At 41.0% G+C, this 22,208-nt stretch overlaps 1 protein-coding gene across 10 annotated transcripts in view; it reads right to left on the minus strand.

Annotated features, from left to right (window-relative positions):
* FGGY (FGGY carbohydrate kinase domain containing) overlaps nt 1-22,208 on the minus strand; it is a 325,564-nt gene that overhangs the window by 11,886 nt on the left and 291,470 nt on the right. For 7 of the 10 annotated variants that reach the window (XM_080406372.1, XM_080406370.1, XM_080406375.1 and 4 more), the window contains 2 exons: nt 20,590-20,710; nt 17,247-17,341 (listed from right to left, as the gene is read on the minus strand). In XM_080406372.1, coding sequence (XP_080262498.1) covers nt 17,247-17,341; nt 20,590-20,710 — 216 coding nt within the window. Of the gene's footprint in view, nt 1-17,241; nt 17,342-20,589; nt 20,711-22,208 lie in introns of those variants that run through there. The other 3 variants (XM_080406374.1, XR_013931025.1, XM_080406373.1) reach the window with 3 other exon arrangements.

Below are 22,208 nucleotides of genomic sequence, written 5' to 3' on the forward strand. Positions count from 1 at the left end.
CTAATGAGAAATTTCTAACCCACTGCTCCTGAAGCGCTTACAGGGGACAGCTCTTCCCAGCACAACTTCTGTGACTGTAAGAGGGCAGTCAGATACATCGGCTCCCGAAATTTAATCTTGGACAAGTCACGCAAGCCTTCTACACCTCAGTCTCTCAGATATTCCATGGGAATCAATAACACCGCTAGATTAATATCAAACACTTAGGAGGGAAATCCAGCCAGTGCGGGACACAACTGAAGAAAAAACACTTTGTGCTTCACGATTCAGCTGATCCTAAGAATCGAGCCAATTCCTGCTGCTGAGGGTCTGTCCTTTTATTTAAAGACAGCAAGCTGAGAGAAGAGATGAATAGCAGAGACTCAAACGGCTCATGGAGCTTTTCACTTGTAGGTCACCAATCAGAACCTCAGCAAGGTCAGCGAGTGTTTGCGAGTTACCGTGGTATGCAAGCTGTTTATAGTGCCCTTTGCAAAGGGGATTTATTAGTTTCAAATTAATTTCTATTGTATGCAGTTTTCACAAAATGAAACCCTCCACTGTTACAACTTGGTCACTGTTAACCCTTTGCAAAGCTACACAAGACAAACTGCTACCACCACCTGAACAGCCTGCCTTCTAAAATCATACTTGAAGAAGTGTCCTAACTGTGAACTGAGCCTGGATGACCTCAAAGAGCCTTTCCTAGCCTTGAGTAGAGGCACAGCCATGAGAGGAAAGTTGTACTGCAGCTGCACATACTGTTCCTCGCTCGTGCATAAATCGGGAAAGGCAGAGCCCAGCTCTGCAGGCTTGTTCTTTACTCCCCACAGTGACTCTGAGCCCTCGCCGGGTCTGCTCGTTGAGAAAGATAAGTGTGTGTGCTGGCAGCAGCACAGGCCTATTCTTTGCAGAAAGTACTTTCTCAAAGAAAAAACAAAACAGAAGAAGCAAAAATGAACAACTATATCATTATCTGATGTGCTGAGATCTCAGCAGAGATCATTTCAAAGATCCATATTGTTTACAGCAGCTGATGAGTCTAACAAGTGCTGAAGCTGTGCTCTCGCTTAAAGTGCTAACATATTTACAGTTTTCAATCCTGTCCTTAGCACTTATCTGTCATTTCAAGATGAATGCTCCTTTTGTACAGGCTAATTACTTGCACGAATACTCCACTAGCTCAAAATCCCAGATTTGTTTCGCTTTTCCATTAGCAGCAATTTTTTACTTTGGAAATTGCTTAATACAGCAAATCTAAAAAAGAAAAAGGAGAAAAAAAAAGAAGCTGTTTTTTATTCAAAGGTATTTCTTTGGCTATGACAAGTCTAGAATAGGGGGAGGGAAAGTGTATTACTTTTATCTGATGAAAGTCCTAATTTTACCGTACAACTTTTCTAAATGCACTTACCCATTGTTCTGCTCTGGCTTGGTTATTGGGATTAGAATAATTTGTGAAGAGCTATATAAAATCAGACTTTATCAGTAACAGATCTAACTGAATTACTTGATAAGAAGTGGTTTTCTCATGCTCAACATTTTTTTCTCTATATATAGTACATCAAAAATTTGGTCGGGTCCCATCCTGCCCCCTCCTCTTCCAACAAACGGTAGGACCATGCGCAGCTGAAAAGCTGTCAGTCATTTCATTTTTACAGAAGAGAAGGAATGCAGGCCATTCTACAACTGAGTAACTTAATTAAAAAAAAATACAACCCAGACACGCCAGAAAAAGGATACATTTATAACAAGGAGGTCTTATCCTGCTGAGTGTTTTACATTACATTCATTGGGTTACTGACCTGTCACAAACCAGTTTCAGATGCAAATCAAAAAATGCTCAGCAATGCAAGATGCATCTGTTGTTTCTGCTAATCCTGATCCCACTGCAGTTAAAAAAAGGATAACATCTGATTTTCAGAAGTCTCCAGCAAGCGTCTACAACTGCAGCTTAGAAGGCTCCATACTTGAGCAAAAAGAGCACCCAGTGTCGCAGCTGCGTGCTAAATGTCTAAGTTACAGCATTAGATGTCTAAGGCTACAAGCCTGTGAATGAAAATGCTGATCTTGAATTGGCCTTTGCTGCTCCTAAGGAACTGCCAATACAAACTGAGTGAATCTGTGTTTTAAAGGACGTGGTCTCCCATTCCTGCCCAAATATTTTCTAAAAACAAGAATTCTGCGCATGAAGTGCATTTCATTGTCAATGTATAACACAACCTCTAAAAGTAATGAATGCTGTAAATATTAAAAACTGATATAACCTTCAGAGTTGTAGTAGTGTCATACTGCCTAGGCCACCTTTCATATTATATACACCGCAATGAAGATTACCACACATAATAAACTGGTTGCAGTTCTCAAGTAAGATTCTGTTTTCCCGTTCAGAAACCAAAAGATATTCCAATTATGTGCAACTGAGTTGTCTACCGGCATTTCCGTTCTTACTTAAATCTTCCAGAGCAACACCATTAGCAGCATCATAGATTTTCTTTGCACTTTTAATTCTATCACTTTTAATGTAACTATAAGACCAGCCTCTGAGGTACTTAAACACCGCTACGTCTGCTTCACAAATCAGTTGGATGAAGAACAAAGTTAAACAACTTGCCCAAAGTCACAGAGTCAGTGGCAAAGCTGGCAATAAAACCTATGTACTCCGACCCTCAAGCTAGGTAACATATATTGTTTTCTCATTGCAAAATTCTGCTTTTATTTATACAGAGGTAAACTCTGAAGAACTTGATACTATAGCGGTCTGTGTCAGATTTGAACTAGTACTGCTGATGACAGGGTGTCTGCCATCACCAGGCTAAGAAGAACGACATTGGCAAATGCAGCTTTTTTTCCCCTCTGTCACTAAGAAATACTGCCCTACATTTTACATGGTATTTGTGTGATCTGTGAAGCCAGGCGATTCAGTTCTTATCTCCAGGACATTAAACAAGCCTGCTGATTTGAGGTGTCTAACATTTCTGAATGTTCGTATCTGTTCATACTTGAGGAGTTACAATACTAACAGGGATCCTGATACAGAGAAGCCCTTCTTACTTAACCCTTACTGCGAATGCTGCAGAAAAAACACTGCATGCATGGGTGGAATACATACACAATCCTCTCCAACCCAAACCCCTATTGCTGTGTTGCAGATATAAGGCAGTATCTATCCATAGTACGCTTTCCTGCTTCCTGAGGTCACAGGCAAAAGAATGGTAAGTGCCACCATTCGGACAGACTGAGAAAGTTACAAAACATAGCAAGAAACATAGATTGGAAGAGAATTAGGGAGGTAAGTTTAAAGGCAGCTAAACAAATTGCTCGCGTGGAACAGGCCCTGTGTAATTAGCCACTAGGGGGAACAAGAGTCATGCTGCTTAATTAAGGTGCAGTCACTTCGAGCAGGGCGCCCCGAGGGTTACCTTGCCCGGGGAAGCTGGCTGAACACTTTCCCTGTAAGCCTCAGAGTGGGACAAAGCTGTTCTGACCTTTGTCTGCGTTTCACTTTCCCCCTTCAGGTCTGTATAGGCCTTGGCAGAAGCAGTGAACAAGACCTGAAGGATTTACACATCTTTCATTCTAGCTGCAATTAACTAGCGCTGCACCTGAAGCACCTGGTAAAAATATTTAAACAAAAACCTGGGAGCAAAAGGGGGGAGACGAAGGATAAGGAAAGGACCAAAGGGAAAAAAAAAAAAAAAAAGGGCAAAAGAGGCAAAGCTCGATTTTTCAGACAGTGTACACTTTGATGTTGGCTCTTTCAAAGTAGAAGGGAAGAAACCCCACGTGCAGGTCATATGCAAGCTGCCTGAGAACCGCAGAGCCATGCTCTGCTGATACCGTTGGACTGAGGCAGTGGCTGGGAGGATGGCAAGGGACCTGCCCCCACTGGTGCCTGCTGACCTGCACCAATGAACCTGCATGAGAAAAACCAATGAGGCAAAAAGTAAAAGCCCCTCTCGGGCCACTTTATCTCTGCTTCTGCTGAGGACCCAGAGCTATTCAACAGCACGGCTAGGACTGAATAACAGGCAATCTTTCCTATTACCATAAAATGACAAATAAGTAATAGTTACAGCCTGTAAACACAAGACTCAAATTAAATAGAGTTCTAAGGGGTACACTGTAACTGGAAGCAGGATGCTCCTCCGATTAGAGCCAGCTCAGCCTAAAGAGTATCAGATGTTACTCGGGCCTTAGAAGGCCTGAGACATAAACTATGCATGTAAGAGAAAAAGAAGTCAAATGACTCATGACAGAGTTTGTTTTAATATAAATGAATTCTTCTGTCTCTTTGCTTTTAAAGACTTGCCATTTCAGATCCTGAACAGCTAACCCAGGCAGCTGGCTTCCTTAGCCAGTGTCCTTCATTTTGTGTATCAAACGCTGGCATTTGCAAACTCATATTCCTTTGGCTAAGGGAGGGCAGTTTATTTTAGCATTGTGATCAATGCCATCCTAAATCTTTCCTTTTCCAATCCAAGAACACTGGCACAGCCCAATAAGCGCAGTGTGGATACGCTGTACCCACAGAACAGAGCATCACAACCCTTTACTGAAGTCCTACAGGCCTTGGGAGTGGACCTGGGGGATGCAACACTGAACAAGCTTCAAACCATCCCTTCCTCTTTGCTTTTTATTATGTGAGACACAGGTAAAGGACTGAGACATGGAAAGAGTATGGAAAGAGAGAAAGAGAACAGAAGAAAAGGAATAAAATTAAAGGGAAGAAGAGAAGAGAGAAAAGAGATGAGAAGAAGAATCAACAGTTAAGAAAAAAAGTGAAAAAAAATAAACAAAAGGGAACACAAACAAGAAAGTGGCAAGAATACAAGAAGAAAGAATAAACAACATGAGAGCGGGAGTAGAGAGAGGGAGATGGTGGGGATATTGGGGATTTAGTGCCAAAAAAGAAAAGCCCCATTTTCCACTATACCTATTTTCTTTCTCGTGCTTTTTTTACTCTGTTTCCATGCCTTGTTCTCCTCTGGGATGAGTGAAACTTCCACATCCAGAAAGCCACAAGCGTGGCATTTTGCATCTCACGGCAAATGTGCAGGCTATCCAGTGTTTCCACAGGGGCAAAGTTATACAAAGCAAATGAAAAGCAAAGCTTGCTCAGTCTGCCTTTCATGCAATGCAAGAACCATCCCTTAGATGGGACTATTGCAAAATTAAACAACCTTACAACCATGACCAGTAAATAATGAGTAATGTGCTTGTATATACAAAGCCTTTATACCAACCAGTCAAATAAAGTGAGAATAGCTCATCACAAAAAGACCCCATTTATCAGAAGGGCTTCAAACAGCTTAGCATCTTTAGGGCCATTACTCATCTCTTTCACCTAAGCTAAGTACCAGCTGCCAACCCAGAGGATAACACATACCCAATTTATCTGCTGTAAGACACTCGAACACTGCTTCCCTCAGTCTACTCTACAGATATAGGATTCAGCACCTAAACTACTTAAAGTTAACAGAAATGAGTGATTTCATGACAACAGGTTGGAATACGCTCGTCTGGGACAATTAGGCAAAAATTCTCTTACTAGACGTTTTGAAAGCAAAAGGAGTCTGACAGAAGGCTACTGGACTCAGTATTTCGCTGGATATATTCAAGGTGTTTAACTCAGTTCTGAGCTACAGGGCTGGGCAAGGAAGGGATCTTCAAAATGCAACAGATTGTCATCCCCCACCCCATGGTTTGGGGAGGGAGAGGTTGGGCTGGGCAATAGCGCAGCCCTCCCCCCATATTCTTGTCATGCAAAGACTCTTCAGAGGAAAAAATATTGATTAGAAGTTGGTTTATTTTCCAGGGTGTTTTCCCTTGCTGGATCCCCTGCACTTCCAAAGCTCCAAAAGAAGTAACACAGTTAGATCTAACACTCCCCAGTCCGCTTAGTGAGGAGCGCATTGCCACATCACTTTTCCTTGACAAAAACAATGTGCTCCCACCAGAGCTTCCACACCACACTCCTCCCTAAAATGTCTACCTGGTAAAGGACTAGCTGGAAGCTGTGCAGAAAACAGCAACAGAAAACCCTTCATAGAATCGTAGAAGGGTTTGGGTTGGAAGGGACCTTAAATACTATGTAGTTCCAACCCTGCTGCCACTGACGGGGACACCTTCCACCAGCCCAGGTTGCTCCAAGCCCCATCCAGCCTGGCCCTGAACCCTGCCAGGGATGGGGCATCCACAGCCACTCTGGGCAACCTGTGCCAGCGCCTCGCCACCCTCACAGTAAAGAATTTCTTCCTAATATCTCACCTAAATCTATCTTCTCATACTTTGAGCAGGTGCTCACAAAACCAGGCCCTACATGGGTCAAAATGTATTTATGTACTGAAGGTCAGTAATGCTCAGGGGAATGCAACCCTTAGCAGTACTACACATTTCTTAGCTGAAAACTGCACTTGGGAAAAATGATAATCCAACTCACTTCGGCTGCTTATACACGCTTATAAGGCACAGCAAGGCACAGGCACAGTGGCTCTCCTTATTTGTGTTCTTCTAGTGTTTTTCAACCCTCATCTGGAGGAGTATCTTTGTACAAAAATCTGCAACTTATGCTTTTCTGTGCCTTGGTGGTTAGCCTTTCTGCCTGATTTCTCTCAAGAGTAACAATTATGGTCTTGCTAATCATTACATGGACACTTGTCCCAATAAAAACAAAACAGAGCCATGAAGCTATTTCATATGGATTCTCTCTACATGTCACTGTCCAATTTCTGGTATCAAACTGTGTCTCAGAAATGTTTTAAGCACAGCGGGTGCGAGAAGTTGCTTCAAAACAAGAAAGCAAGCAAGGGTTGGGAACGGTTGTTGTAAGTCTCTATGAAACCAAGGGAACGGGAACCTGTGCCTTCGCTGAACCAAGAAAGGAGGATGAGAACTGGATTCCAATTCTGAGAGTGAGGAAAGCCAGTATGCTAATAAAGCAACTGCCTTCTATCACTAATAAAACTAATAAAGGTGACAGGATCTCTCCTCTACCATTTCAAATCCCTGGTTACATGAAAGGGAATAAAGAAAAACATCTTTACTGTTAACCACAATAAAATTAAATGTATTGGAAACACCTAGATAGTACACAGAGTCTTGTTAAACTATACAGATAGGGCAAATTTTGAGAAACAAGTCCCTCTAGGCATCTTTAGGAGAAAGGACAACACAGTACATGTAAGTTATAAAACTTCTTAAAATATAGGGGTGACAAAAGTATGTTCTAGTACAAACTACTGGCATCAAATCCCACAACTAAATGATCGTTCTGTCCTTCAAAAAATTTATTGTGAAAAAACCTCAAGCATTTCAGACAGCTAGTGCTGTGACTCTACATGCTTGTGCTTTGCCACAGAACAGTCTGATCCCCTGTGCTGACATAGCAAGAGTGCAAATCCCTGATGGAAAATTAATCTCACAATGTAGCCAGATTGAGTTTCCAATTCTCCAGTGCATAACTTGAAGGTTGTTCTGCTCAGCTACTGAAGAGGTGAGGGCAGAGAGACTTTAACTTGTTTGACATCCTGAACATCATTTAAGCAAGACACGCTCTGAAAGGGACCTTACTGGCTACTGACAGTCACAACAGATCCACAGTATCCTCCTTTGTACTCATCCTTCCTGTAAAATATTGCTATCACACTTTTCCCTGCTTAAATGGCCTGGACAGAAGGGGAGTCCAAGGTCCAAATGACTTCAGCTCTGTCTCTGAATATGCGGGTAAAATCTGTCCTTAAAATAGAAAGGAGATGGATCACAGTATATTTTAAAGTACGTATCTCTCTCCTATAAAGACACATTTATGGTTTCCTCATATTTATGGTTTTCCTCAAGAAAAGCCAGGGCCAGCAAGCTAAAAAACCTGTAAGGTTGTGATATTATTAACCTTCTTCTACAAGATGATCTTAGTCTTAGTATGCTTGAAAAAAAAATCAACTAATTGTACATCTCCTCAGACAAACCCCACCATGGTCATTTCATGGTTTGTTACAAAAATACACAGCAGCAGAACCTGAACTATTCTAGGCAGCATGTTTTCTCCTGCTTGCCAGGTCTTGGGCTTACTGACAGATGAGAAGAATACCATTGGTTTAGTAGGAGTCTCGACTTCTGCAGATTAACAAAACATCAGCTGATGTCAGTTTATTAAAAGCTAAAAGACACAACAATATGTCTTAAACCCACAGACAGAAGAGATTATATTTACCTACATACGGTTGCTTCTAACGTGTTAATCGGGTATGTGCGTGCAAGACAGAGAATTCAGGTTAAGTCAATGGAGCTATGCCAGTGCGCAAAGCCGGCTACACCTTCAGCATAAAGACAGAGGATTAAATAGATAGGTTTCATCATCTGAGCGTCTGAGATGGCTTCATTACCTTTTCAGTCCATCCTCGTAAATGTGGAAGAAAAAGTAATAAAATCTTTATCACCACTATCAGACAGAATTAATAAACAGGTAAGTCACATTGATATCTCAACACACCGTGCCCCTTCTCCTTCCACCGACGACCAAATAAAAGGCCAGCTTTTATTTAATTTCATCACTGTATTTCATTAAACCACCTACTTTTAGAAAAATAATATGGCACACCTTTAAGTACTGGATTTCTGAGATTGTCGCCCCCGATGTTAGTACTTCTGTGCCAAATACTCAGCTAACGTAAATGGGTAGTTCTGTTACACCAATATAGCACACTGAATTACTGCAGTTGCCTTTCCTTGGCATTAAAGAGTTACTGAGAAATTCCAAATCTGAACATTTGTGCGCTGGATGACATTTAAAATGGAGCTTGCTAAGTTTCCACAAAAGGACAGCACTTAACAAAAGACACCATCTATTGTATCCTATTACGTACAGCATCCACAGCTTGTTTCCGAACGGGTAATAATATGAACGAATTGCAAGAGCTCTAATAGCCTTTTATCATTTCAAGATGTGTCATCTACCAGTGAACTGTGTATCAGATTCCTGTTCGGGCTCTGCTCCAGCACAGTACTTCAGCACATGGGCAGTCCTGCTTATCTTCAGCTGAGATTCTTGCCTGCTTGAAGGTTTGATGATGTACCTAAGTGCTCGACTGGATCAGGGCACTGGAGTAAACCGGTGTCACTCCTCTGAAATCCTGGAGCAATACTGACTTACATCAACTGAGGATTTTGCATTATGATTATGGACTAAAATCATCTGTCATTTCAGTAGCTGTATGACCTGCTACAACAAACTGACATTTTCTTAGACAAGTTTTTACCTGTAATAATTTCAAGTGATATAAACCGACTACAAATCATCTAGTCTGACAACGAACCAAACGCTACTGTACAGCACGCACTGATCTGATAATACATCAAATGTATGACAACATATAGCGTTAGACATTGCGCTCCACCAAGAACATTTAACAGCAACAGAGTTATTTCTCTCAACTCCAATATAAAAGGCAGCCAGCAGGATGATATCAAATGATGGCAGCTCTGCTTCTCATAAAAGGACCTTGGGGACTCCAAGGAGATTTGTGTATCTGCACTTCAACAGCACAGCAATGTGGAAATGTTAAAGTTAGTAAAGCAAACAGTCCTCAAATGAGAAGGGCAACAGATGTCAACCAGTATCACATGTCAGTAAACAGCAACAAGACAGAGGGTACTTTTCTTAGCACTTTTGTGAAAGCATCGTGCTATCAGCTACAGCCACATCTCAGCTGTTTGACCCTCGAAGTGGTGGTGCTTGGGTGTGTGATTAACTCCCACCAAGAGAGGATCTCCAAACATATTGAAAGACTGTCCACTAAAGTCAGCTGAAAGACAGTAGAAATGCTTCTGTATATTTATTGTGGCTTGAAAAGTGAAAAAAAAATTATAAAAAAAAAATCACACTCTCAAACTGATTGAAAGCTCATTCTGTACTTGGCAGAGACAGACAAGCATTTATATTTCTCAGCTTTAATACAGAAGGATCATCCTTAGGGCAAAAGAGTAGTTGTGATTCATCTGCTTTTTACCCTTACAGCAAAGACTTCTGACAGTAAGGCCAAAACATGCTAACTAAAAAGGCACTCTTTGTACCATAAACACTAGGCCACAAGGAACTGGACAGTGGCCATCAAATCACTGCCTTTTAATTTTTCTCTCTCATCTATATTTCTCTAAAGATTTCTGGTAAGAAGGCAGCTGACTCTATACAAAAGCCAGAGGCATTGCCAGTATCTTGGTGGTTTCATGCATGCCATATTGAATCTAACTTTATTACACAAGGAAAAAAAAAAAAACCAAACCCTTTCAATTAGGCAAAGATGTATTTCAGTGTCAAAACACCAGGGAAAGAGGTAAAGGGATAGAGTTCTACTGCCGAGTCACTGCTTTGAGTCCAGGCCTGGTCAGCTCCAGTGTGCTCCAGAGCCATCGAACACCTTAGCTGCTCGCATGGAAAAGGGTTTGGCTCTCCTCCAGCGGTGGAGTCCACATCATGAGCTGTCTGAGACATCCCTTGGTAACTTTGCTGCCAGTCATGAGAGAACGACAACTGAACAGACTGTGAAGGTTCAGCTCTCTCCACCATTAGAATACACTAACTGTAGATATATAAGCTATGCACTGAACTGAAAGTCACTTTTGCCTGGAGCACATGTCCTGTCAATTGAGACTGATCGGATACAATCCTGGAAGGAATTTTTTACAAAATCACTTAGATGAAGAGGCCATACCCAGCCAATACACTACTCTGAAAGGGAAGAGCTGTCTCCTAGCCTTGCCCATGGATGGTCTCCACTAAACCTTGGGCTCAAGCTCTACATGTACGAATCTGGAGCTTTTGAAGCAAAGGAAGGCAAGATCACAGCCCCTTAACACACTCCTTGTACGAAGCACAGTGCCTAAGAACAACCATCTCCTTCCTCTGCTTCTCCAAAATCCTCTGATTAAGCGAACAGGAGAAAAAAAACCATCCCAACACAGCAGGAAGGCCTTTACTAAAAGGTGCATTAATTGGGTAAAGCAAGCCAGCAAGATGATTAATTTGCTGCTCTCCTTCAACATTATGTTTACACAAGTTGATTATAGCACTTAATTACTAATTCACCCTGCTCAAAAACAAGAGTGCTTTAAATTTTTAATGAGATGAGGGAAGGCAACATTCCCTAACTCAACAGGGAGAAGTAATTTTATTTCCTCTTTTGATTTCCCAAGTTATTACCATTTCTAAGGAAAAAACTATCCCCTCCCTGATCTTTCACTCATTTCTTGCTTTTGAAAATATGGAAATCAACAAGACACTTGTATTAATTTCAGTCCATGACCTGACAGGTAATGCTTTGGAAGAGGAATAGAGGATCAGATCTTCAACTGAAGCATGTCCATTGAAAGAAGTGAAACAAAATTACACCAGAGACTGCCCAATCCAGAAATGGAAATAGCCTGATCCCCTCCAGTTCTGTCAGCAAAAATGTTGAGTATGTCCCAGCACTATTTCTGGGTGTTCTTCTGCAATGCTGTCTATTCACAATTGCCAGTTGGTCCATTACCAAGGCTGTGGACTAGCTGTTGCACTGAAGAACGTTACATTCATGGTAGTCCGTAACGTTTTCATTGTTAAGAGGCGAACACGCTGCATATTGTATGTTCTTCCTGGCTGATCTTTGTAAAACTTGTGTCATCTGTGGGTTTTGTTATTCGATGTTATCCTCTATGCTACACCACCCAACAACTTCCTTAGACAGCTGAGAGGAGAACTCCATTAAACGAAGCATAACCAAGCAGTGCACAAACAAAGCTTTTGCGAGTTCCTTGAGTTCAGATTTGTCAGTGATTCACCTCCCCTGCACCACCATCATTTCAGACCCCTGTCCACAATACATCTCCCTCACAGCTATGGACTTTGCCTGTTACTTGAAGACAAGCCAGGTGACCATGATCCACATAGCTTCTAGGGCTGCTTCCAGGGATGCAAATTGTACCTAAGGGGTACTTCACTTGCTCAGTGCTACTGCTGCTAAATGATTCAGCTAATCCACATCAGGTAATGACCTAACACCCCCTTCTACAGAATCTGGCTCATTTTTATACACCTCCAATCTGCTTTCATTGTTTTTCAATGAAAAAGCTTTTAGCTATCTTTTTGCAGGATATGCCACCAACTTGCATGACAATCAAAACTAATAAAGACAAGACTACACCTCCCTTAAAAGTCAATTTTACGCCTGAAAAATCTCGTAGTCATGTAGACTCTAATTTCTAGCTCAATGTTTTAGACCAGAAATGATTACAGAAAGCTGACTGCAGAAAGTTACCAGTAAAAGCTATTATAATAAATCATACAGTTTCGTCTCTTCCATATCAGCTAGTAACAATGACACGCACATTAATACAGCAAATCCAAAATAAATCTGGTAATCTGGTTTCATACAGGTAATTTTATTAATTGCTTTAATATGCAATTAAGGAATAGTCAGTGGGCTGCAGGTTTTTATAAGGCAATAATCCTGTTCCCTCGTGTACAGCTTTGTCCCAAAGAGTAGGCTATCCAAAAAAAAAAAAAAAAAAAAAAAAAGAGCTGGATGCCTGCCAAATCAAACAGCACCTTCTTCCCATTTTCAATTACATACAAGTGAGGCAGAGTAACGAGGATATACTGGAAACTTTGACATTTATTTATTGAACATTTTTACTGAGAAGGAATTGCTGGCTTGCTAAACCGGAAACTATATTTTTACTACAGAAACAATCACATAGAAAACCAGGATCCTGCTGCTCAGCATGAAAAGAACAGCTAGAGCCAATAAATGGACCCATCTAAGCCAGCAACGTTAAGGTTATTTCATTCAATGCAGCACATATTTCAAAAATCCAAACCCCCAAAATACAGTGTATACATCAAAAATCCTTATGTCATACTATGTTACACAGCACCGTCTGCTGTGACCCGGCCAGGCTGTGTTACAGCCTATAGGCACAACAATCAAGACACAAAAAAATCACTCAAAGAAAAAGGGTGTAGCATTTGTAGGGGCAAATTAAAAGATAAGCCAAATTGCAAAGGAAAATTCAGATTTTCTCCCCTTTCTGGAGACTAAAAACACCAAAAGATGAAACGGGGAAGAACTCGCCACACTGCATGTTCTTTTTTCTTTTTGGATAGACCAATTGTTTTAATTCAGTTTTACCACAGAGGAGAAAAATGCAGGGAGAGTAAATGAAGAGGAAAATGGGGAAGTCAACATTCTTTGAAGAAACAACATATGGTGACCAGGCATGAGAGATGGAGGTTATAAATCTTTCCTTGATAGAATTACCTAAAGATGAAATTGCAGCTTCAAGGGGCTTGAGCTTTTAAACCCACACTAGAATCTAGCAAATTAACCTGTATGGTTACAAATTTTGCAATAACTTTCATTTCCAATGCTTCTCAGTGAAGGCTCAGCATACTGAGAATTTTGGTATTAATACAGATGTGGTCAATAGAAATCATGAAAACCTTTAACCCACAAAACACTCAAAATATGCACAAAAAGATGAATATTAAGAATTAGAACAAAATGCTGCATCCTGCAAATAGTCACTGCTGTAGTATAGAAAGGGAAAAGAGACGGGAGATAGGTTGGTGCTTGCTTCTTTGTGAGAAGAAACCTGTTTAGGGATACCAAAGGAGAGAGGAAAAGCTCTTTAGTGCTCCAGCCACTGCGAGCAACCGCCCACCAAAGTGAAGGCTGAGAATCCTGTTGCCTTGTGCACTCTTCAGCCTGGGTTCACCATAGAGCAGTACCCTGGTGAGCAAGCTGCCCGTCCTTGTAAAAATCGTCCTCTGAAGCAGATGCCTCCCCATTTCAAATTCCAGTAACGCAACACCACAAGACTAAGCATCAGGAAAGTGTATACAGGGGTACGACAGCAACCACCACAGCCACATACTTTACCCCTAAGGAAATACCATCCAAATCCAATGCATTTCTTAGCTGTTAAGCTAAATAAAACTTAACTCTAGTTATTACATAAGGTACCCTACAGTTGGGTCTTCCCTAGGTGACCCATCTTTTCTTTCCTCTATGGAAAAGTAATGCCTTGGTAGATATGAAGGATCTTGTCTGTGTGTCCTGATTTTGTGAGTGAAGAACCAGCTGCCAGAGCAGTGGCTCTGACCCGGCAGCCCCATACCCAACCCCCTACAGTGACAGAACACACAAGCAGGGCAGCTCTTCACACATAATGCACATTACACCCCAAAGCATCAGGTTTAGCACGCGGAGGCAGGAACAGCCCTGCTCCACAGGCTCCCCACAGCATCCCTCACTGTGCACACAGCACACGGGCACATACGTCCGAGGAGATCCCCTGGCAGAAGCCTGGCAGCACTACTGCTGTCGCTTCTCACTAGTGGGTTTCACATGTCTGTTCAGCAGCCAGTCCTTTTGTCAGTAGAACACGTTAAACCCAGACTAAGATTATCAGAAGTGATTTTGAGGGATCCTGGCTTTGCATGCTGTTTCCAAGCTGTCCTAAAGATGCATGAGTTTTAGAAAACGAAGACCAGCCAACCCATGAAAACCTGATAGCTTTTAAGTGTTTTGATTTTGATGTTGAGTGGAAGTGTCCAAAAATCATTCTGAGAAATGTGACCAGTCACTGGGACAAATATAATAAAAATTCCCCTTCAAACAACCACAGACATAAGGAAAGAGATTATGGGTAAATAACCCACAATTTTCTCCTTTACTATTAGACTGAGCAAGCAAAGAGCTTTGGAAAGCACAATAATTAAGCACAAACCATCTATTAGAGGACAGGTAACAACCTTTACTATTTGCAGACTACAACAATGCTGAGTGTTTGCAGCAGCACCTCTAAGGAAGGTTTGCTTTGGAAGATGCATTAGAAAAATAATAAGAGAAGTAAGAGAAGTCTATGGAACCACAATGCTAAATATGCATTTACACCTCCCTGCCCCCAAAAAGACTTTTATTAAATTTCTTGTTTCTTGAGCAGATGTAGCTGAATTCTTTTAAAAATATTTTTTATATAATTGTACATATTTGCTGCATGATACAACTGGTATTGCCATAGGTGGCACCTCTTTAACGCCAATCTTCTGAACACACACTAAGCCAAAACACTTTGCAGGTGGTTTCTTCACACTGCAGCGATGTTATGGCATCCTGGATAGGATTCAGGGCCTCACCTGGCTCCCAGTGATCACCACAGGCAGTATGATGGAAAGACACATGCTACAAATGCCCAGTGGGATGTATAACAGTAGTAGTTTCCAAACTACTTTCCCCTTTTCCATTTCAGTGATATCCCAGGGAAGCTCGCAGGCTTGACCTGTAGCTCAGTGAAACAAAAGGCAATTCTCCTGCTGACTAGCAAGCCCTGGAACCAGACCTTACACAAATAGCTGCTGAAGCACTGAAAAACCCAGAGGCTGCCTTTGGGAAACCAGACTCCCTATGCAGTGCTGAGGCATTGCATTGCAACTTGCATTTATTCTCTTTCTTTATGTACTGGTATTAACTTACTTGGTTCAAGCAGAAATGGAAAGGGAGCATAAGGAAGTCCAGCTCCCAACAGCCACAGGTAAGCCCTTAGGAGAAGTTTACTCCAGGACAGGAACCTGCACTGTACTTACGACAAACCAAAAACTATTCCCATAACCAAAGAGGCAGGTACCTCCTGACATACCGTAAGAGTAAAAGAGCAAACACCTTTTAAATTACAAAGTCTGTGACGTGGCTCACTCAAAGGACCTAGTTTCACTGAAGAAGACTTCTGAAGAAGTGTGCTACAGAGACTGACATATATGTACGTATGGATAAAATACATTTATCTGCTCTGACATTATTGGATAAGCTTCTGAAATATTTCTATATATAAGGGCAGGGTTACAAACTAAAGGTAAACGAATACACCAAAATTATATAAAAACACATCACAGAAAATCTCACATTAGATTTTTCTAATGGTTATGAAGACAGACTTAATAAAAAAAGTTTTGCGATGTTCAGTTGTTGCACAGTAGTGGAAACATCTTAAACTTGGAATGAAGTACCTACGTATTGGAAGGCAGAACATTTAACAGAAGAATTAAATATGAAGTCCTGTTACCAGAAGTTGCTACTGAAATTACATTTTTCAAAATAAGTTCTCCTTACAAGCACTTATATCATTAAATACATATATATATATATGTATGTATGTATATATATAGTACTATACGTATTTGTTGCAATGGGATTCATTTTAATGGAAAAAATTCTTATGGAAGGAAGCTGCTCTTCCTGCTAACCTACATAGCACTGCAGAATAGTCACATTTGGAAATTTCACATTTGGAAAAACGCCAAATATGACCCAGTTCCTCAGCTTATGTTGAGCTTTTTATTGATTCCAGTGGAACTGCATCAACTTAACTAGGTCAAGAAGCTGACCTCCCTATTCAGAAAATATATTCAGGTAAGTTTTTGTGCAAAATTTTATCTACAAATTTCTCTGCTGGATGTTAGTGTACCTAGGGACCATCCTGATAAATAATTCTGTCCAACTGGAGGCAGTGTACTGCTCAGTGCCCTTGTGTAGCATGAGGAGATGCTTTCCTGATACTAGAGGAATTGCCGGGTGGGAAAACAGATAGGATTTTGGGCATTCAGACCTTTGGGTTTCTGTATACTACTGTTGTTTGTAAGAATGCAGCCAAGTCGTGCTTTGGCTGACCCACTGAACATAAAAGCCTTACTGCTACTTTTACAACTGTTAATGGACAGAAATAACATGAATAAACATGAAGTTCCATCCTCATTATTACCCCTGCATTCACTGTGGGCAAGACAAGAGGTATAGGTGTGTCATTTTTTACTGCATAAATAGTGCTGTGCTGTTTCTTATGTTTAACATCCCTCAATACGCAGAAAGGAAAGTAGGACAAATGTAACTGAGATGAAAGTGTGAACTTCTTGCAGGATCAGAGCCTTGCCAAATTCTTTTTTTTGTCTGTAAAATTACATGGCCTAACTTCATAGACAGCAGCTTCTACCTGCATCTACCTGCATGTCCCTACAGTCAAAAGACAAATGAATCTTCAATACACCTAAACGACACAGGGAGTAAAAAAGAGGGTGGAAGGAAAGCGATGCTGGCTCTTGTCCGGCTGTGCAGAAGGTACAAACTTTTCCACTGGAATTAAAGCCTGCGCATGGTGCCAAATGACAAAGTGTAAAATGCATTAGAACTAAAACAAACAAAAAAACCAAAACCACCAACAACAACAACAAAGGTACTGCATACCTGTATAGATGCAAAATCCCCAGAAGCACAAGCTCCAAGAACAGCAGCACCCACCAAAACAGACTCCACTTCTTTCGACAGGACAACAGGCTTGCCTATGCAAGAAAAAGCCATGCCTCTGTTAAGAAGAATACAGCAGTACTGCACTAGCGGCACACTAAACAATTAAAGCAAAAAAGACAAAGAAAAAAAGAATTAAAAAGGACTTGAAAACCACATTCGCAACTCCATTCCGAGCTACAGTCTACTGTAGATTAATGCAAATTTCTCTGCTCTGTGGTTCCAGGCTCCACGAAAAATGCAGAATTTAAATAAAACAATTTCAGCAAAATATTAATGCAGAACACAAAGCGTATAAAGAACAACCCCCCAGATGTTTGACACTGGCTATTCATCTCAAAGAGCTTGGTATAAACCTGTTACCCACACCCTCCAAACCCACGTGCCTATTAAAAGTTGACCTCGAGGGGAAAACAGGGTGGTATCCTTTTTGTTTCTTTTGCAACGGACAAAAAAAAAGATTGTTTGTGTTTGTTTTTAACTACATAGCCAACAAAGCCAGTCTGGTTTTGCTGGAAGACATGAAAATATGACTTGGTAAACTTTCACAAGCTATGTATGAAATAATAAGAGAAATCTTCTTCCAAATTGTGCAAAATACTTGAAAACAAAATTAAAACACTGGAAAAACAAACAAAAAACCTCAATATATATTCTGAAGTAAATTAAAAATTGTTGTTTCATCACCCGTGGGTACTATCACGAACATACTTTCCCTCGGTTCACACAGTTTTCTAAGGTCTGTATTACTACTGTAAAAACAGCAGGACAAAAGACTAGTAAATAAAAATCAGCCCGCTTTCTTAATTCTCCTTAAAAATCTGAAACATTAGTGTAAGTCCAGGTACTTTTCTAGCTGCCCTTTAGATGCTTATCCTCACTAAGACCAAAAATTTAATATTCCTACAGTATTGGCATGTGTCTAAATTTCCATTACTGAGATAACTTCATTCAATGAACGGTGATGCAAACACAGTGCTGGGAGGAGGGCTTCCTCTGTGAATAGCCTCAGTGATATTATGCCCCAAAAAATGCTGCTCCTGAGAGCCAGCTGTAAGATGAGAATGAGCTGAAATTTGGAGGAAGATCTAAAGTGAGCCATGAACAACTCCTGCAGAGGACAAGGCAAATACACACTTTTCAAAATGAGAAATAAAATTATTAAGATAAGAACCAATTATTGACCTTGCACCCCCCAGGCATCCAGTTACATTATGCTATACTTTGCACTGTTCCACTGTGTAAAGTTCCTTACAACTGTCTGTCGGCGCGCAACATCAAGGTTCCACAGCGGTGTTTACGCCATCTCTTCCTACAGTTAGCACAGGCAGGGTGGCGGGGAAGGACTGAGGGTACAGCGAGACCTTGTTGCGTCACTGCTGGAATGACTACTGACAGCGAACCGGTGGCATTACAGCACCCCGTCAATTTCTCTGACCAAACACATCCACCTTAAAACCACCGGTGTAGGATCCGTCACCTGAGCATTCCTCCGGTTCAGAGGGACCACAGCTTGGGACGTGGGTCAGCCTGGAACAGAAAATCTAAACCCCAAGCTTACAGCTACATGGCTCTTCGCCGGGCGTTGAAGCAGTGAGCAATTTCCAGCGTGCTCTAAAATTTACTGCACATTTCCCGCATCATCAGAATGAATACAGAATTCTTACCAGGCAAACAAAAAGATCAAGATACTTTTTAAGTGGCCTGCAAAATTATCTATTGGATGTCTGCGTGGCTGAGTCATGGGCATTTGCAGCTAACAATAATATATTCAGGTTTTTTTCCTTTCGGGAAAGAATGGGGGATTGATCCTGGAATGTTAGTTATTTTATCTGATAGGCTCTAATGAGTTCAACATAACCAAGAGCATTTCAGTTAGATGAACTCTGACATCCCTTGTCAGTCACTGATTTTCCAAATGGGGGAGAACTCCAGGCTGCAAAAAGGCCTTTTTGTAATGAATTGTACTTGGCCGTTAGTTACAGTCAAAGAACTTCTGATTACATTTTAATCAGAATACCTTTTCACAGATCTTTTATTTTACACATCATGAAACAGCATCCCAACTCTGCACGTAGCTGAAATTCACCTAAAACACTGGAGTTACACAGGAAACGCGTGGACTTGGCAACATCACTCTTCACAATCAGAAAGCGTCACTTTGTCTATAATGTGTTTAGTGCATTTTAGGTTCAGTCGGCACTGTGCTTTTTGCTTCTCCATTTCTGTTTTCATCTCAGGTAAGTATATAAAGTGTATTTTCATCTTCCCTCCCACATCAAGGTTATAAAGTGTGGTTTGACATCAAGGCAAGTCACATCTCCAGATCAAATGCCCCAAATCTAAGCCTTAAACTTTATTCGTGACAGATCAACTGGTCTCAATTTGAAATATACCCCAAACACACATCATTCAAAGTTTCTGTGAAATCCTTTACACTGCATTTTGTTATTTTTTCCTCATTTTTTAAAGTATATTCAACTGACTTACAGGTGTGCTCAGATGTCCAACACACACAGGCTTAAGGGAGACCAAAAATACCATGCCAGCCTGAGACCCCTCCATAACCAGCCACACAGCCAGCACCTTCCGCCCATCAGGAATTCTACAAAATCAAATGCAACACCATGCAGGAGCAAGGATCCAGAAATCATCCTCTAAACCATATTATCGATACAGGTATGGAAGCAATTCAGAAAAGAATTGTTCTATATAATGGATGCAAAGCCCAGCATAAGCAGGAAGCGACAGAAGCCCAACAGCATTCAAACAGGATGAAGCTAAGAGAGGTTCTAGTAAAACACATCTTAATGCCAGTCATGCTCACAAAATGTAGCTCGCATTATCCTCATCTTACTAACATCTTGTAATCGGACTGAATGGAACAATTTCTATAAAATGGTTCACAGAGTTTTTAAAAATCTGACAGTGAGTGAGAAACATCCATACAAAGTTCTTACATTTGTTCTATTGCACTTTCCTAAAAAAATTGTAAGTCTAAGATCTGCAGATTGGAAATCCTGCTGGACATTTCTCCTGAAGTCTGTTTTCTAACAATACAAACAAAGGAGCTTTGTTTGCACCGCATCTCTATGTTATTCAAATGTCTTTAAATTTCAGGAAATTTAGTCTTACAGGAAGTAACATTTCATTACACACTTTTTGGCCAACCAGCAAAATACAGTTCTATATAAAGAAAGTATTTATTTTTCCAAAGACAAAGTATTTAGCCACCTAAAATAAAGTACTTTACACTCCTTTCCCCGCACTTCCTCTAACTTACCAGTGATGTCCGCGTGCATCTGCACAAAGAGAGGGTTCTTGCTCAGCCCACCGCACAGAAACAGTGTGTTGATATGATGCCCTGCAGCCTGCATGGTTTCCAAAATATGTCTTGTTCCTAACTTCAAAAAGGGAAAAAAAAAACATGAAACAACAAAAACAGATGAGCACAGGAGAGCAGCCACAGGAACAGATCTTAAAACACAATTTGCTAAAAAGAAAGATACTCTTAACTGCCCCTACCAGTAACCTGAGGGCTGGGAAAAGACCTGCAGGGGTACGGCCTCTGCTTTGCTTCCAGCCAGTAACAGGCACTGTAATTAAGAACTAGAAAAATCAAACAGATGGCACAAAGAATTGGGAAGTACATGGGCACAGCATACTGCAGTAAACATCCTGGGGCTGGCCGAAGAAGTGAAGACTTACCAGTCCGTGAAAACATGGGAAAATAGGCCTTACAGGGAAGTACTGACTAGGGGGAGGACAGGGATGATGAGAAGACACACAAATGGGCACCAGGAAAAACTGACGGCAGTGATAAGCTGCTGTTTGTGACCAAGTGCAGCAGGGTACAGAAAACATCTCCAGATCCAGAACTAAATCCTACCTGGCAAAGCCATCGCCACCAAAACCTTCTATTTACTTTGCATAACAGCATCTGAAAATCACTCTCAGTAAAGAGATTTCAATTCCGAAGCCAAATAGCAAAACAGGACAAAAAAAAAAAAAGGAGCAAATAAAACCCTGTATTTTCTGTCTTTTCAGCAAAAAGGAAAACCTGAAGAATCTGGTATTGGCTTAACTATTTCTCTTGGCCTTTGCCCTATGAAAAATAAAATGTTCCATTTCATGCCTGGATTAATTGAAACATCTAACATGTAGGCACATTTTTAAACTTTGCGTTTACAGTCTCCATTCTGAGAAACTCTGCTCCGCGAATGATGAAAGCAAATGCTTTGCCGTTTTTTTGAAAAAAAATCTTTTCTCTTTCTGTTTGCTATGCTTGCCTCCCACTACTCACCGAAGTCAACCTTCTCCCTCTCTCCTTTTGCAAGAACATTTTCCATTTCTTTGACAAGCTATTTGTCCAAAAAGAATTCCCAGCTCCTTGTACCTTGGAAGTTAATTTTGAAGCTCAGACTTGACAAAATGCCAAATTCAAGCCAAAATTTTACTCAAAGTGACTCTTTGTAGGTAGATTTCCCTACAAAGCACAATCTGGTCAAAGTTTTCACAACCTGCCGTTTCGGTTTGCTTTATGCTATGCGTTGCAAGTTCGTTAAGAGGTCTGCAACCTGCAATAAACCCCTCTTCAAATAAAAGCTACTGAAAATTGAAGCTAGCGAAGTTTCATCAGACTGGAGACGTCACTACGAATGACTGGCACCATTCAGGGTAGGCCTTCAAATATATTTTGTTTTTCCAGGCAAGCGGTTATGAGGAACTTTAGCAGCCGCAACACCAGCTGGCTAAATCCATAGCTTCCCTATTGACACAGGAGGCTAATTTCTAAATCACACAGCCACAATTTTAATTATGGAAAAATAAACTGCTCTAAAAAGAGTCTGTCTCCTCAGAATGGGCTTGATGGCCACAATTATATCTCTGATCATGTTCTCA

The sequence above is a fragment of the Falco punctatus genome, assembly GCF_963210335.1.
Source record: "Falco punctatus genome assembly, chromosome: 11".
NCBI classification, from domain to species: domain Eukaryota; kingdom Metazoa; phylum Chordata; class Aves; order Falconiformes; family Falconidae; genus Falco; species Falco punctatus.